Genomic DNA, 16,045 nt, shown 5'->3' with positions numbered 1-16,045 from the left:
TCAGTTTTGTGCTTTATTTTGTTTTGGACTGTAAATGCGAAATTGCTCATGACATACAAGATTTGGAAGTCGCAAGCCATATTTTTATTATACAATGTAAAGAGAAGCTAACACACAATATTGTTTCAGATAGAGCCACAGATGTAAACGTTTTAGCTTACTGGAGGATGTTCATATTGGCTCTCTTGTTTGTCTGCTATACGGCTACTCGTATGGTCCAATGTAGCAGCACAGCAGACAGCTGAGTGAGTTGGAGTGAAGGCCAAAACATGGTGTTCTGCTCCCATGTGAGCACCTTCTACGTCATGGCATACACCACCTTGGAATTAAAAAAAAAAAACTGGTTTGTAAGAAAGCTATTATAGTAAAATATTTGGTTTGTCAGTGTATTTTCTAGGCTTTCGGAGGTTAAGGAACTTCATAGCAAAAAAAATGAAAGTCATAAATTTTATGTTGGTACTACTCCATCAACTAGCCTAACATTTTCTTCTAAGAGTGGCTTATTTTGTCTTCCCACATGACTGGGAAGAAATTTTAAGCTTTCCTCAACTGTATGCAAGTTTTTACCAGTTTTTCATTTTGAATAGTAGCAACCTCAAGTACACAATGAAAAATAAAAATATAGCTGCCCAAAATGATTTGGGATCAAAATGGCAGGTGATAATCGCCTTTCCTACTTCAACATTTTCAATACAGCGGTTGGTGCTGCTCGGGCAGCATTGCAAGCTGCCAGAGCATGACACCCAAACTGGTGACAAACCAATGTCTCATTGCAGCGATGTAACATGCGTCTTCTGTGAGCTTCCACTCAACCCTTTCACGGGTGACATCAAGCACAACACCCACCTGCTACAAGCGTGCAGCAAGGCCATGTGAAGCATTATTTCCACCACAGGAATGTGTTGCCATTATCAAGCACAACACCCACCTGCTACAAGCGTGCAGCAAGGCCATGTGAAGCATTATTTCCACCACAGGAATGTGTTGCCATCTTACAGGAACTTCGAGAAAGAAAAAGCTGTGCCCTGTGTTGCCATAAAAGTGGCTCTTCAGCACTTCCCATGCATTGGATCTCAGCGATGCTGTCTGCTTGATCATTTTATATGATTTGCGTCTTGAGAAGGCATGTGAAAGCTTTGAAATAATTTTCTTAGCAGCAAAAAAAGGGTCCTTTATTTAGAATTTGCTGCGAGCCTGTTTTGCTCTGAATATGTGCCAGCACTGCAGTACAGGTCAGCAGAGAAATGGACAGGGTCAATTTTTTCCTGCTTTGAGCCATAGAAAAGCATGCCAAGAGTTCTGTTATTTTAGCAATGTAAAATATATCTTTTTCTTTCTGCTGTGCACTTATTGGGCAGTGAAATATTTCCACAAAATTACTTGAAAAAAAATTTTTTTTTACAGGAACTTTCGTTACCATGACTTGTGTCAAAACGTGTAATAAGTAGACTCCTGTGCCATGTACAAAAAATTTGCCTGTGAAATCGGTGATTTTTTGGCATACTTTATATGAGCAAAACCTTGGCTACAGCTATGCTAACGTGGTGAGGTATACATAGAAAGGTAAAACGCTGTCCATCCGAGGCGATATGCGTGTTTGTATGAAATATTGCATATTGCTTTCAGAATGTCTTGCACTTGAGACTCAGGCCGAGGGCAACTTGCTTGACAATTTGTCTCAATGGAAAATGCAGTGGGAAGTATTTGTGGCTGTGGTTGAAATAATAAGCATTGAAAGAAAGTAGCATACGACGAAAAAACTAAAAAAGCAATGTTCTTGACTGTACACAACACTCCTGTGTGTTCCTTGCAGCCAGTCCCTTGTTGGTAAATGTGCTTCTGTGGGAGGTTTCACCTCTTCTGTAATGCAGCGATTTGGGCTTGTTGGTATGACATTGTGAGGCTTATAGTGCATGAAAAAGACAAGGACGAAGGAAGGGGTGACACACAAAATATTGTGTGTGTCACCCCTTCTTTTTTCTCGAAATAGATATTGTTGCAAGTTAGCGCCTGTGTGCGTCACCCCTTCCTTCGTCCTTGTCTTTTTCACGCGCTATAAGCCTCACGACTTCACCTCTTCTGCTACTTCGAACGAACTATAAAGAGAATTTGTACTATGTGATTCTTTGAAAGTAAATCTTTTTACTGTGAGACATTAAATGACAGACAGCTCTTAACTGCTGGAGTTCACTTGGAGATGTTAAAGGTGATTGTGTATTTCATTCTCTTTAATAATTTGGAATCCAGATTTCTTGCACCATGTTTTGTTGGTTTTACACTCATTTAATTGCATGTTTCTCCAAAAACTGGTGTTGAGAAACATCTATTTGAGCTTGCTGTGTTTTTATTGACATTCGTATAAGCCAGTCGTAAGCATTTAACTATCTGTTCAGCTTGGCTTGACTAACTGCCATCTATAAAAATAGGTGCTCAGAATGGAGATGAACGAATGGGCTTTTTGCCTCAGCATGGCTCTTTTCTCTAGAAAAGACTCCCGAGTGTGCACACAGAAAGCCATCATTGGACCTCACAAACTTGCATCCCTGTGCATTAGAATGCAGTCTCTTCATGCCAGGACTCTTTGAATGGTTTCAAATTATTTCCCTGGTGCAAAGTGGCACCTAAGGTTTGGATTGTACACCACCATGGTAAAATATACAGGTGTGTGAATGCACATTGTTGAAGCTCAGTCTGACTCGATTAATGTATTAAATGACGGATGTCTTCAATTGAAACTTGTTTATTGTAACCAACATCTCTGAGCCAGTTTGGCTCTTCTTCCAATTTGACGACAGCGGCTGTCCTTAAATAGGTAACGAAATGGCGATGACAGCTATATAGATATAGTTTCTCTCCTTGGCTAGGACTGTAAAGCATGGATGTACCTAGTCAGATTGTCCTTTAGCAGTTAATATTATGAGGAATGCTCTGTATGTGCCAGTATCCAATAGAAGCCATTTCCGTTTTATTTTAATTATCCCCCAATTTCAAGTACAATTGTTTGTTGTAACAAATTCAGTGGTCTGTGCCTATCCAATTGTTTGGTCACAACACTACATTCTCTCGCGAAGTTTTGAATGCCACATTCTCTCACCGGGTTATCTGTTTCACCAATATACATGACTGCAATCTGCATGAAATAATATACACGGCACCCTGGGCTTTGTTTTGCTGGGTCTTTAGGTCGTCGGCAAAGGCTGTCCTTTAAACATGGATGCATTCTATTTGTCCACTGCCAGATGGCAACGGCAGTTAATGTGAACATGCAATGTGAGAAGTCAATGCAGTGATGCTATAATGGTGATGTTTATCAAGGGAAGAATGGTGAGGGGAAATTTCATGTAGAGACAAGTACAATGAAAAAGACAGTGGTAAAGTTGACCATTATCTGCCAGTTTCATTCCTGTGTCTGTAATGGAAACTGGCGTATGTGGCGACGCACGCATCATTTCAAAAAGCTAGTTTATGTTGGCACAAAAGATGTATGCATGCAATTGTGGCCTAATGGTGAGAGCATCAGGTTGTTGCGCTGGAATGCTGGAATACCCGAGCTTCGATCCCATCATCAGCCACGTCTTTTATTATCTGTGTGTGAGCTATTTGGCAAGACGGCAGCACCAGCCATGGTCAGCAAAGTCCAGGAGAATTCACAAACGAAACTTCACTTTAAAAATGGTTTGGTACACTGCTGTGTGGCACCCTGCAACAAACATGCGGCATAAAAAAAAAAAAAAAAAATTACTCTCCGTTCCTGAGCTCAACGATGGGCATAGAGATGCTATGTTTGATTCAGTGGAGAGTAAAGCAAAGACTCAATATAAAACACTTGGAAAAGTGTAGAATACTCAGTTTTGCAGAATAGTAGCTCGCTACTGCTGTATTTGCTGTTGTAAAGTTTCTGAAACATTTACAACATACTAATTCATTTTGGTTCTCTAAAATATATTGAGATGGAAACCACATACTGATGACTCAAATGACTGTTTCAGGTAATTAAAAAATATGCACTAACAGCAATAAAGAAAATGCAAACTGCTGACACCTAAATATGTTGCTTTGTTCATCGCTTTTTGGCAATACCTGCCTCAATGTAATATCTATGGTCCATATACTGAGAAATTGCCTCTCAATACTATGATGTTTCCTCTGTATTCTTGACATGTTCTCACATTGTCGAGACATAGGATGGCTTGCGTGCCACAGTAACGAGAGTCGTACATTACCCCACACTAGATACAAAGGGCATGTATAACCAAAGTGCGAGTGAACCTTGGCCACGAAAGTTTGCAAATGAAGGCACCAACCCTAGGCAACTGTAGTAGCGTGCATCTCCCTTGCAACAGCTTGTATGGGTTTTCCCTAATGGCGAGCACACATCCAAGGAAGCCTTTCTTGTTGCGCTGATGCAAGTGCTGCTACAGAGCGCCAATGGCACTGACAGCAATAGGCCCGCCAACCTGCACAGCAGCATAAAGCACACTAGCAGGTTTTCTTTCTGATGTACATTAAGGTTAAAAAGTAGATTATTGTTGTACCAAGCTTCCGGAAAAGCCTTGAGCGAAGTTTGCTTGCATCCGGAACACTGTTTCTGAAGAACAGGTAGTCTGCTGTTTCGTCCCAGGCAAAATCTTCGAATACACTAACTTGGAAATCACACTTGCAGCAGTGAATATGGCTGCAGGCCCTGTAATTAATTTATGAAACATTACTCGCATGTCGCTTCGTATGAGACACCGAATTCAAATGTATGCCGGTGGCTATATAATGCGTGGTGAACCTCTTTGATGCACTGGTCGACACGCCAAAGACCACATCTGTGCCGCCAAGGTAGACCACATAACACCTAATTAAAATAACATATATTGCGACAAATGAATAATATTGTGACGCGACAGAGCATATTAAATTTACTTACTGGATATTTCTGCCACCGAATAGCTTACTTTCGGTGAGATCACGGTTAGGAACCTGCATTGCGGTCCCCCCAAAAAAGTAAGGACGCGTGATGAACTACATGTGTGCAACCGCTCACAGCGACCGCTTGCAGGTTACAAATGTGTTGTACATACGTTGAACTCTGGAACTCTGCATATTTCATTTATAGCTTCTTCAATGCTATCGTCAGAAGATGTTCTGAAAACCAATAGCTCATCGTGATGCACATTACCTAGCGAAACAAGCTGCATGCACGTACCCAGCTGTGGGCGCAGATGCTCGTTGGCACATCCGTTCACAGTACTTTGCTTCGACATCGTCTAGAAGAGCATCTATGTCGTCTTCCATGCGCATAGAATTAGCGAGAAACTGTTGCATTCAAGCTAAAGGAAGTTCATAACACAGTACAGCAGCTAACCCGCTGTCGCTAGTTTATGCAACAACGCCGTTGTGGTTGTCATGACAACGTCTTGCGGTCACGTGGTTTCTCATTGTAGGCCGCTTGTTAAGCCTACTGTGTACTTTGCGTACGAAGTTCAGGTAAGTCAGAGAGTACTTACATGGGCGTAAAATTTCTCGGCTGTTGGCTCTATATCGGCATGTAGCAACATTTGTTTTGTTATTCATTGATAATTAAATTTGTTCGCTTTCAGCATGATGTATTTGTTAGCATAAGACGGAGGTTGAGATATTTTGCGGAGGCGAAAATAACCGAGCAGAGGCTGTGACTGAAAAATGGCCGCTGATTCGTTCACAGGCACTGTGAACAAATTTTAGAGGACGTCTTTCCCCATCTGCAATTACAAATGTGCCATGCCATGCAAATCAATTTTTGTGAAGTGATGTACTTCTTTCAGTTACATTTTGTAATGGTGTGACTGCATTTCTGTTTTCTGGTGGTGCACGAGCCAAGGTCCTGCGTGCGAAAATACGCAGTGCTGGTAGTGGTTTTAAAAATGACGAGCAGACGATTCGACATCATTTCGGAGCTTCTTTATGCAGTACACCGTGTGCACAATTGGCATCAGCCCCGGCAGATTTTGTTTCTTAACTTAGCTGCGCATGCTGAAGGGATGAATGTCGCTTAAGTGTTGCTCAAACGAGCGAAATAAAGTATCTTTGCTGAGTATTCATGGGTGTCTAAACGTCACCTTGATAGCGGTCCTTGCCCGTATTTCGAAAAAAATTGCATCTCCGTCAGTTGTGCGTATTTATGAGTGGGGACTGTTTGTGTGTCAAATCTTTGCGAAACTGTTTGTAACCCATGTTTTCATGGTCGGAGAAACTGATCCTCTAGATGTTCAACTGTATGTGCACCGGGTTGTACTGCACCGCTTGTTTTCAGTAAAATATCACAAGAGGTTTGAATTTCTAAATAAACTTAGTGCTTGTTTTGTGACAGTCACGGTATAGCAAGAATCATTTCGTGTATAATCGTAGCCTCCTTTATTTTGGCGTATGAGTTGCACACGCTGATGTGCGCGTTGTCTGGTGCACATATACATTGCTTTAAAAGCTGCGATAAACAGATATAAACTAATCACCCGTATTTTCTAGTTCGTCATTACTATGTGATGATGTAGTTTCGTTATTTGAGCTCGCATAGAAACGCCAGTCGTTACAGGAACTTATGTATCCATTCATTCCCTACACTATTCACTACTTGCCAAATTAAAGTGATTTATACCTTCATACTTGGTAGGCAACTTTACATGATACTGTCCATTTCTTTTTCTTTATTTGGTGAACTGTGTCGCGAGTACATTGCTGTGGTATTAGCTTTATGGGTTCTTAATACCCTTTTAAAGTACATTTATAGCTTCGCATGCTTTTCTATGCATGTAACGAAATGACATAGTTTTTGACATGCTAAAGTTGTATATAACTCTCCTGCCACATCTATCAAATAATCGCCATTTTAGATAATTTGCAGTCTGCTTTTGTAATTAATCACATTAGCATTAAGTGGCTGCCTCAAAGGCACAACTATGTTCTAGGTAGCCTAATTACCAAGGTGGGATTTGTTTGCTAGTACTAAATGTTTTAATGTTTTTGGTGACTTTGTTTCATCATGCAGTACCCACGGCCTACATGCACGAAGTGCGGTGGCTAAACCATTGCTCTTGGAATTGCTCAGCTGAACCATGGATGTCTTCATATGTGGTGTGTGCCACATGGGCTTCCATGACATTGGCAAGTTTGTGGAGCATAAGAACTCCCTGGGCTCCATTAGCTGTGGCCACTGCACTGCCATATTTCACACCGAAGATGAGTTAGCCCAGCATGCACTGCAGGAACATGCAACAGAAAGCCAAGGTGAGTGCCTCTGGCACTAGCCTAGTGGTGCAGGTTGATGGTGAAAATATGCTGGCCATGTGTCTCTCTTGCTAGACATGCCGTATGCGCAGTCCGTTACAAAAGCTGTGTGGCAGTGTAAGTGAATGATTTCCTCATTTTATGGATACGTAAGCAAGCATTGAAACAAAACTCTCACTGCTAAAACTTTCACTTACTGTCCTATTAAATACATTTCACAGCACAAATAAATGTGTAATGTAAGATGTGTGGTGATGGAAAAGTATGCTTCACAGTAGTGTGAGAGTTATATAGGTTTGCCCACTGGATCAGGCTTTTGTTCTTGCTGTATAAGTTATACACTTACAGTAAATTTCGGCACTACTTATGTCTGTCTGAAAGTATATAACATGCATTCCACTCATTCTCTAGGCATGTCTGTGCCAGCAGTGTTTAGCTGTAGGCGTTGGTCCATGAGAACTTCTCCACTCGTCTTAATGTTGACAAGAATTGTCAGAGACATTCTGCATTTTTGCCACAATGCAAACAGTCTGTGATAGACTGCCTCGTTATAGTACTTGTTTCTATGGTAGGGTCTGAACCTGCTGACGAGGAAATGCCACTTGAACAGCATATGGAGACTGAGCCATCCACTGAAGGCAGTGAAAACCACCTGGCCTCTACCAGTGACAGTGGCGCTGGAGCTGACTCGCAGACCATCGTAGTTACAGAGGGTTTCTCATTCGAGGCCACAGGTATGCGCTTGTGCTTTCAATCAATAGTGAACAGCATTATTTCATAATGTATACCACAGATGATATTGCACTAAGATTGTTATCATTCTCATTAATTTCCAGGCATCCAGCTGTACAGAATTGTTGCATGTGTTAACTTCTCAAAAGTAATGTCTCAGCAGCAGCCTAGCAAGTACGTTGACAGAACGCGGGTGGTTGCTTGGGCTAGTTGGTAATTCATGGTAAAAACTACGTACAGCGTAAAGGACAAGGACTGACAGATACGACAAACACTGCGCTGACTTCCAAAAATTAGAAGTCAGTCAGTGTTTGTCGTCTCTGTCAGTCCTTGTCCTTCGCGCTGTATGTCGTTTTACCATAACAGCACGCGTACTCAGACTTATGGCTTGACACTGTGACGAATCCCGGCCACGGCGGCACGTAAAACCCCATAATTTAATTAAAAAAATTTTTGTGACACTGACACTATTTGTTCAACTCCTTTTCCGAGTGGAAATTTTGAACTGTAATTTATGCTGGGCACCTGACCAGTCTCTGTTAAGTGGTTCTATGAAACACACTTACAGTTGCATGTGGGATCATTTGAAACTGTCAGGGGTGGGACTTCTGTGCCAATTATGCCATTTTGATACAAACGCAGATTCCTGCGCCAAACTGCGCCAAAGACAGAAAATTGGCCGAAATTGTGCCACGCTGCGCCAGAACGGCTTCGGCATGTGTGCTTCGGCAGTGGCCGCGAACAGCCAGCGGATTCTTCTGTGAAAAAGAGTGCGGCTGTTCACATTCTGCAGACCGCACGACGGCGCCTCCCGCACAGTTTCTCGTGATTTTCGCGCTTATAACATTGGACTTTTTGGTGCTTCCGGCAAGTGGATGGCACGCGCGCGGCCACTCTCGGTTGTTGTCACAGCTGTCCAGGGCAGCTGTATTTAGAGTGTACTAGAATACGGTTGAGTAGGCGGAACGGCACGGCGCTCCCTAGCTGAGGCGCAAAATAATGAAACGCAGGCTCAGGGCACTTCGAGCGAACTATATAATAGGGAGGCGCACGCTGCTGCGGGTTAAGCAAGCGGGCGTCTCTGTTCCCAGGGCCAGTATACCGTAAAAATATTCCAATCTGTTTTATGCCCGCATGGGCGACGCCTGAGCCATTTTGACACATCGCGAAGGGCTAATGGTGGATTTGGAAAGTCGCAGTTTCACCCGAAAGGCGAAGCATCGATTGCGATAGGAAATTAGTAGAAAGCTATGCGAAGTAAGGATAGTAGTTTTATCTGCTGTAAAAACTAGTAAACATTTGCTTACTAACCAAATTAACAAGTATGGTGGGACGCGAGCACATGTAAACATGAACACGTCTCACTCGTTTACCGCTCAAACTGGCTGTCTAAATGCTGGAGTGAGGAAGCGCGGAAACAGCAGCGAGCGAATTGACCTTCGTGCTGCCTTGCTTCAACGCGAATTAAGCGGCGAAAACAGTGCGCATGAAGCTATGAGCACTCGCACTCTGTCCCCATTGCAGATCGCTTTCAAGATAGGGCCCGCGCTGCCGCGCTATACGCAGTAGCCGTCGGAGTACGCCCCCCTCCCTCCCCTCCCCCCACGGTGCCTTGCGCGCGACCGAAGACGGCACACTTCCTCCCCGCTTTCCTTCCTCGCGCACGCGAGACTGAGCCGCCATCGTCGGCACTCCCTCACACTCTTTCACTCGCAGCGCATGCGGCATTCGGCGTGCGGCGATGATGTTATCGTCCCTGGTCTTTATACGGAACATCACGGGGACGACGATGGCAGAAATACGCCTGGAGTGTCCATATACTTGATATCGCAATTAAGACAGATTGGAATAGTTTTACGTTATACCAGCCCAGGGTTGATTGCCGCTCTCTGGGTCCGAGGTGACATATGGTAACCCAGAAATTATCTTAGTGCGTCAATTGGACCGCATAATTTGAGAACATTTTCTGCTATCATCATGAGCGTTGATGTGGGAATATATAGTTTGATTGTAGTACCACCGATGTTATCGGCTTTACAGGAAAACATACGCCGTGCCAGGATACAGAGGCTACTTTTATAGCTAGCGGTGAAGTTAGAAGGGCCTTGCCAGACATGACCAGGGGAAAAGCTCCTGGAGAAGATGGAATAACAGTCAAGTTAATCAAAGATGGAGGTGATATCATGCTTGAAAAGCTTGCGGCCCTTTATACGCAATGCCTCACGACTTCAAGTGTACCAGAGAGCTGGAAGAACGCCAACATTATACTAATTCATAAGAAGGGAGACATTAAAGAATTGAAGATTTATAGACGCATTAGCTTGCTTTCAGTATTGTATAAAATATTCACTAAGGTAATTTCCAATAGAATCAGGGCAACACTTCAGTCAACCAAGAGAGCAGGCTGGCTTAAGGAAGGGATATTCTACAATGGATGATATCCATGTCATCAATCAGTTAATCGAGCAATATTCTTAGTACAATCAACCTTTCTATATGGCTTTCATAGATTATGAAAAGGCATTTGATCCAGTAGAGATACCAGCAGTCATAGAGGCATTGCGTAATGAAGGTGTACAGGAGGCAGACGTGATTATCTTGGCAAATAGCTACAAAGATTCCACAGCTACCTTGGTTCTCCACAAGAAAAGTAGAAAGTTACCTATCAAGAGAGGGGTCAGGCAAGGAGACACAATCTCTCCAATGCTATTCACTGCATGCTTAGAAGAAGCATTCAAGCCCTTAGACTGGGAAGGCTTAGGAGTGAGTATCAACGGCGAATATCTCAGCAACCTTCGGGTTGCAGATGACATTGTCCTATTCAGCAACAATGGGGACGACAACAATAAACGATTGAGAACCTTAACCGAGTAAGTGTAAGAGTGTGTTGAAGATTAATATGCAGAAGATGAAGATAATGTTGAATAGCCTGACAAGGGAACAAGAATTCAGGATCGCCAGTCAGCCTCTAGAGTCTTTAAAGGAGTACGTTTATCTAGGTCAGTTACTCACAGGGGATCCTGATCATGAGAAAGAAATTTACAGAAGAATAAAATTGGGTTGGAGTGCATATGGCAGGCATTGCCAAATCCTGACTCGGAGCTTACCACTCTCATTGAAAAGAAAAGTGTACAATCATTGCATTCTATCGGTGCTAAAATATGGGGCATAAACTTGGAGGTTAACGAAGAAGCTCGAGAACAAGTTAAGGACCGCACAAAGAGTGAAGGAACGAAAAATGTTAGGCCTAATTTTACGAGACGGGAAGAGAGCGGTGTGGATCAGAGAGCAAATGGGGATATCCGATATTCTAGTTGACATTAAGAGGAAAAGACGGACCTGGGCAAGCCATGTAATGCGTAGGATGGATAACCGGTGGACCATTAGAGCTACAGAATGGATACCAAGAGAAGAGAAGCGCAGTCGAGGACGGCATAAAACTTGGTGTTGTGATGAAGTTAGGAAATTTGCAATAGCAAGTTGGAATCAGCTAGCGCAAGACAGGGCTAACTAGAGATCGCAGGAAGAGGCCTTCGTCCTACAGTGTACATAAAAATATGATGATGATGATACGCCGTGCCGCCGCTCGACCCACCCTTCCATATTCTAGTATGCTATAACTACAAGGCGTGCTTCTACTACACGCTTTGTGTGGGTTTATTCTTTGTTTGATCGTGATTTCGAAATGCGCTGCCATATTCCATTATATTACCAAAATTCCGATGGGCCTGCTCCAAGTTGCTCCAAAATAAAATTTACTCTGCTCCAAGTTGCTCCAAAATGCAATTTTGTCTGCTCCTAACTGCTCCAAAACGTAATTTTACTTGCTCCAAAAATTGCTCCAAAATGACTTTAGACAATCCCACCCCTGAAACTGGCTTTGTTTACGAATATGGTGCCAGTTGAAAGTGACCTACTGGTCTTCTACTGGTTAACGTCAAGTTGCTCCACAAATGCACTGGAAGGATTTTACCCCTATGTGCCAACTTGTTCCTAAAGGTTTGATATTTAGAACGTAATTTTTTGGTGAGCTCCTACTTTTCACGCATTTAATTTGTTGTTGCACAGTGTGTGGCAGAACAAAATGCGCACTGAACTCAGCTGGCTTCATTATAGTTGAAGTCACAGTCACATGCTGTTGTCAGTGCCATGTTGGTTGCATTGTACATATGAAATGAATTCGATCTGCATGAAGAATTATATGTTGTTGCATATCCCTGACAGCCAATTGCTCCCAGTAAAATGTTAACCTGGCCAGCTGTAAATCACCTGGTCTGAGGTTAAGCTAGTGTGCAACCAACTGCAAGCCAAAGGGTCCCATAGAATCTTAGCTTTGTTGTGAATAAGAAGATGAGGCACAGCAGCATGCCTTGCAGGCATCGTCATCTTTGAATCTATAAAACCAGCAGTGGCCTCCACGCCCTTCCTCAACTGGCTTTCTCAGCCACTGTTGTCCCATCCACTACAAGCTTTGTCCAAATTGTCCCATGCCAAGTTAAGGATGACTGGTCCTAATGGTGATGTCGGCTGGGTCTGCTTGACTAGTAACTTGAACCAGACGACTTTTAACTGGGTCAAGCTGAAACCATTTTTGTTTCCAACTGGCCTCTGTAAAAAAAAAAATTCTCTGTGTCTTCACATCAGTTTTTGTTCAAGGTATTCTAGTCAGGAGTTTAATAATGTAGCTCAACTGGTTGAATATATCTGTTCGCATCAACAGCCTCTTCAGGAAAAAAGAGGCAGCAACAAAACAAGTTGAAAAGTATTGAGCACAGTTCTCATCACAGTGTTGCTTGTACATCATGTAGACACAAACTATTTAAATGTTATAATATATACTATTTAGTGTTATAAGATATGTTGAGTAGAGCTTAATGATGTTATGAGGAGGTAGTAACAGCATACTATTTATATCTCTAGATGTTTCTTTCTGTACTTTGGCATGTATTTTTCTAACTTCTGGCAGTTATTTTCATTTTTTCTTGCGCTAAGTATAGTGGGACGCCACAAGGATGGAACAGACACTGAAATGAAGTGGACACGAAGAACACTGGCAGTTTTCATATCCCCCCCATCCCCTGCTATTTCTGACCGACTAAAGTATATTTGAACATGCAGATTTGGTTCTAGAGAAAATGTGCTTTTCATTGCTTTGAATCTTGAATATCCACACACTGAATGAGAATACATACAATGATGATTCTTGTTTGTTTTTATTTTAGAAAAAATGCTTGTATGTGTTCTTAAAACAGCAATAGAAATTGCTAAGTGCAGGTTGTTAAAGGGTTTCTTTGTTTTTTTCCGCAGATAACAGTGTGGTTAGCGACATCTTTGCCTGCAGTCTGTGCCAGTGTTTTGCTTTGAGTGAAGAAGAGATGGTGAATCATGTAAATGAATGTCATGAGCGCAATGTATCTAAAGGCTCGGAAGATGCTTCTCCGTTATACTGCCGACTGCAGCAGCTGGGTTCTACTGGTATGTCTTTTGTTGTGCATAATGATTTCCATCTGTGTGTGCAGTTTTGTCTCTGTTGCGGGGAATGAAGTTCCGTGGCAGGGCATTCAACAGGCTAGTTATAGGTGGGGGGAAGTTACCAAACAAGCATGGCCTCCCTAGAAATCACCCTGTACCATGTCACATGATTGGTGGGCCATCTGTGCAAGTGGCTACCTCACATGAATGCTCAACTGAAGCACTCTGGTTAGAACAGAATTATGGGTGCTGCAAAATTGCGGGAAAAATGATGAAAAATATTTTCCACCAGCTCATTCTTATCCTTAAATGTATATCTTACTTCGCAGTATATTCTCTCAGATGCCATGTTTGCCATGTTTGGCAGCCATATGTTAAAAAAAAAAAAAAAAAATGAAAGAGTCAAGCTTCTTATTAAAGGAGTACTGAAAAGTTAGTCTTGCATTTTTGCTTTATGAGATAGTGGCCAATTGCATTATTGCTCTTTGGGGCCTCAGTTTCTTGAAATGTGTGAGAAATTATCAAACACCTTGTCTTTTGTTGCAACCAGTTCAACATGTATGTCACGTGCAGTCTGGCGGCTTCTGTCGTGCTAAGGAGGTTTCCTCGTTACATCACAGAAAATGGAAGTGGTGGTCATGTGATAATTCAGCTCAGTGCAGCAGTTGCAGGGCACATCAGGTCCGTTCAATTCAAGCGTGGTTTATTGTACCATGTGCCAAAACTTGCGGTGGGCTGCTGCACTGCAGGCCTCGATGGTGACGTGGTGCAGACGAGGTGCTTCCGTGGTGCAGGGAACCTCTGCACCTGCTGGTGAGGGGTTGCTGCTGGCGTCACGCAGCCAACAGTTGCTAGGGTGATGTTTTCTGGCATAGTGGTTGCTTCCAGAGGGTGTGGAAACGTTGCCCAACCTCTTCAACAATACTTCAACATAGCTAGGATAGTCTCTAGTACTTCAGAAGTCATTGCAGACATTATTGTAGCTGTTTTTTTGCCAGCTCCTGTCAGATTTGTTTGATTATCTTCACTTTCAGACAGTGACATTGTTCATGGTGCAAAGCCGTGGGAGTGTCTTGGAAATACACTGAAAGCTTGCACTGAACTGAAAAAGTGACCTCATGTGCCAGGCCACTGAGTCATTTGGCTGAGCAGACAACACAGCCTGCATCTTGGCATTTGATTAAAAAATGTGCTTTAGCAGCATGTGCAACACCACATATATGCTGCATCGGCAGCACTTGAATTTTTTGGCACCGGTGCCATGAATCATGTGTAAATCAAACGTAACCTTTATTACCTTCTCACAAAAATGTTTAGGCACTCAGTGGGCCAATAGGGGAGAGAAGGTGAGGGCTTGTTGGGGATACTCCATGTTCTGAGGGAATGAACAGCAGAGGATGAGGCTTATCCGGTATTGAATGCAGAGAAGTGCCAAGTAAAGTATGGTGCCAATGTGGTGGCGTGCACTCAGCCTTTAGAGACATAGTCATGGCGTGGCTTGTGTCTACTGCATTGAGATTACTGATGCACACATCAGCGGTTTGTGACCGCTTCTTTAACACCACCTCCAGTTTCCATGATGTATTAATGAGCCCTGCCTCAACACATACTATGCCATGAAACAGTGTTCTGCTTGGCATGCATTTTGGCTGGTTGCAATAAAGAATCCCAAAATCATTTGTCGCATGTTTGAGTAATTGAATACCCTTACTGCAGAGTTGGCAGCTATTTGGGGCACCAAATTTTATGCCAGTAATTTGATAAAACTTTATGTGCTCTACAAACCTCCTGCTTTAACAAACAAATTACAATTCCCTCCACAAATATACATTGAGCTAAACAGTTTATCTGGTTGATAAAAGGTATTAAAATTACTTCGAGTCTTGTTTCAATAATGAAGTACTTTGCGACTCCTTAGGACTTTGTTAAATCGATAAAAAAATATTCAAATGCGTCAAGCTTTGGTGAATTGTAGTTAACTGGAGCAGTGATGCTACCGCTGTGCTAATTGTGCCGCACTGTGGCGAGAGGCGAAACCTGCTACATCTTGCTACATTTCAGCAATATATGAGAAATCTGCGCCCACCCTGCGCCGAAAAGGTTGCTCGGGCTTTCGAAAACGGAAATATTGACCTCAAGCGCTGTTTCTTCGCACCATCGAAAGCGGCATGTCGTGCATGGACCTGCGGCTGTGTTAGCTTCGCTATTGGTGGCTTCGCGATGTACTGAGTCAAGCCTACCGCGAGCCCCTGAGCGATCGCGCTGGTGCCGGGCCATACCCCGTGCTCCTCTCCTGTGACCAATATGAAATGGTGAGCGAAGTTTTGGACACTGTACGGTGTCTCGCTCGAATTTTCGAACATGACGCGCGCGATGTCGCAGGCATGGCGGCCGTGAACAATTTTTACGCTATTCAATTTGTTGCCTATCCTCTGTTTTTGTTGGTGAGGAGATTTCACGGCTTTAAGAATGCCGTACGGCCGCTACTAAGATTCTGGTCGACTCTGCATCAAATCAACAACTTTCGCCGCTGGATACTGACGAAGCACCGCTGGTTAGGACTAGGTGCACCGTACGGTCGTGACAAAAA

The 16,045-nt window shown here is 43.0% G+C and overlaps 2 protein-coding genes across 8 annotated transcripts in view; one reads left to right on the top strand and one right to left on the bottom strand.

The window, feature by feature from the left end:
• Position 1: 1 nt before the first annotated feature.
• LOC119465976 (cilia- and flagella-associated protein 418-like) lies at positions 2–5,441 on the bottom strand. Of its 3 annotated transcripts, none has more exons than XM_049669603.1 (7): positions 5,195–5,441; positions 5,070–5,133; positions 4,916–4,968; positions 4,778–4,843; positions 4,536–4,684; positions 4,305–4,457; positions 2–319 (listed from the first exon to the last, which is right to left on the bottom strand). In XM_049669603.1, the coding sequence occupies exons 1-6, from the start codon at positions 5,311–5,313 to the stop codon at positions 4,360–4,362; spliced, it is 549 nt and encodes a 182-aa protein (XP_049525560.1). In that variant the 5' UTR covers positions 5,314–5,441; the 3' UTR covers positions 2–319; positions 4,305–4,359. The 3 variants fall into 3 exon arrangements, with proteins under 3 accessions (XP_049525560.1, XP_037582396.1, XP_049525562.1); XM_037726468.2 differs by lacking the exon at positions 2–319 and adding an exon at positions 3,484–3,700; XM_049669605.1 differs by lacking the exons at positions 2–319; positions 4,778–4,843 and adding an exon at positions 3,484–3,700.
• Positions 5,405–16,045, top strand: part of LOC119465875 (zinc finger protein ZFAT) — a 75,590-nt gene continuing 64,949 nt past the window's right edge. The window contains exons 1-4 of one of the 5 annotated variants that reach the window (XM_037726355.2): positions 5,405–5,475; positions 7,013–7,251; positions 7,824–7,985; positions 13,291–13,458. In XM_037726355.2, the coding sequence (XP_037582283.1) occupies positions 7,080–7,251; positions 7,824–7,985; positions 13,291–13,458 (502 nt within the window). In that variant the 5' untranslated portion in view covers positions 5,405–5,475; positions 7,013–7,079. Of the gene's footprint in view, positions 5,476–5,530; positions 5,808–5,889; positions 6,139–6,171; positions 6,297–7,012; positions 7,252–7,823; positions 7,986–13,290; positions 13,459–16,045 lie in introns of those variants that run through there. The other 4 variants (XM_037726362.2, XM_049669586.1, XM_049669588.1 and 1 more) reach the window with 4 other exon arrangements.

The sequence above is a fragment of the Dermacentor silvarum genome, chromosome 1 (assembly GCF_013339745.2).
Source record: "Dermacentor silvarum isolate Dsil-2018 chromosome 1, BIME_Dsil_1.4, whole genome shotgun sequence".
In the NCBI taxonomy this organism is placed as follows: domain Eukaryota; kingdom Metazoa; phylum Arthropoda; class Arachnida; order Ixodida; family Ixodidae; genus Dermacentor; species Dermacentor silvarum.
The sequence above is the reverse complement of the archived record's forward strand: the minus strand, read 5'-3'. Positions and strand labels throughout refer to the sequence as shown.

Excerpts from the sequence above, each read along its gene's own strand:
- LOC119465976 (XM_049669603.1), bottom strand. The coding sequence starts at position 5,313 with ATGCAACAGTTTCTCGCTAATTCTATGCGCATGGAAGACGACATAGAT. Across the intron at positions 5,134-5,194 it reads GCATCTGCGCCCACAGCTGG|AACATCTTCTGACGATAGCA; the intron begins GTACGTGCATGC and ends ATTGGTTTTCAG. Across the intron at positions 4,969-5,069 it reads GCAGAGTTCCAGAGTTCAAC|GTTCCTAACCGTGATCTCAC; the intron begins GTATGTACAACA and ends ACCGCAATGCAG.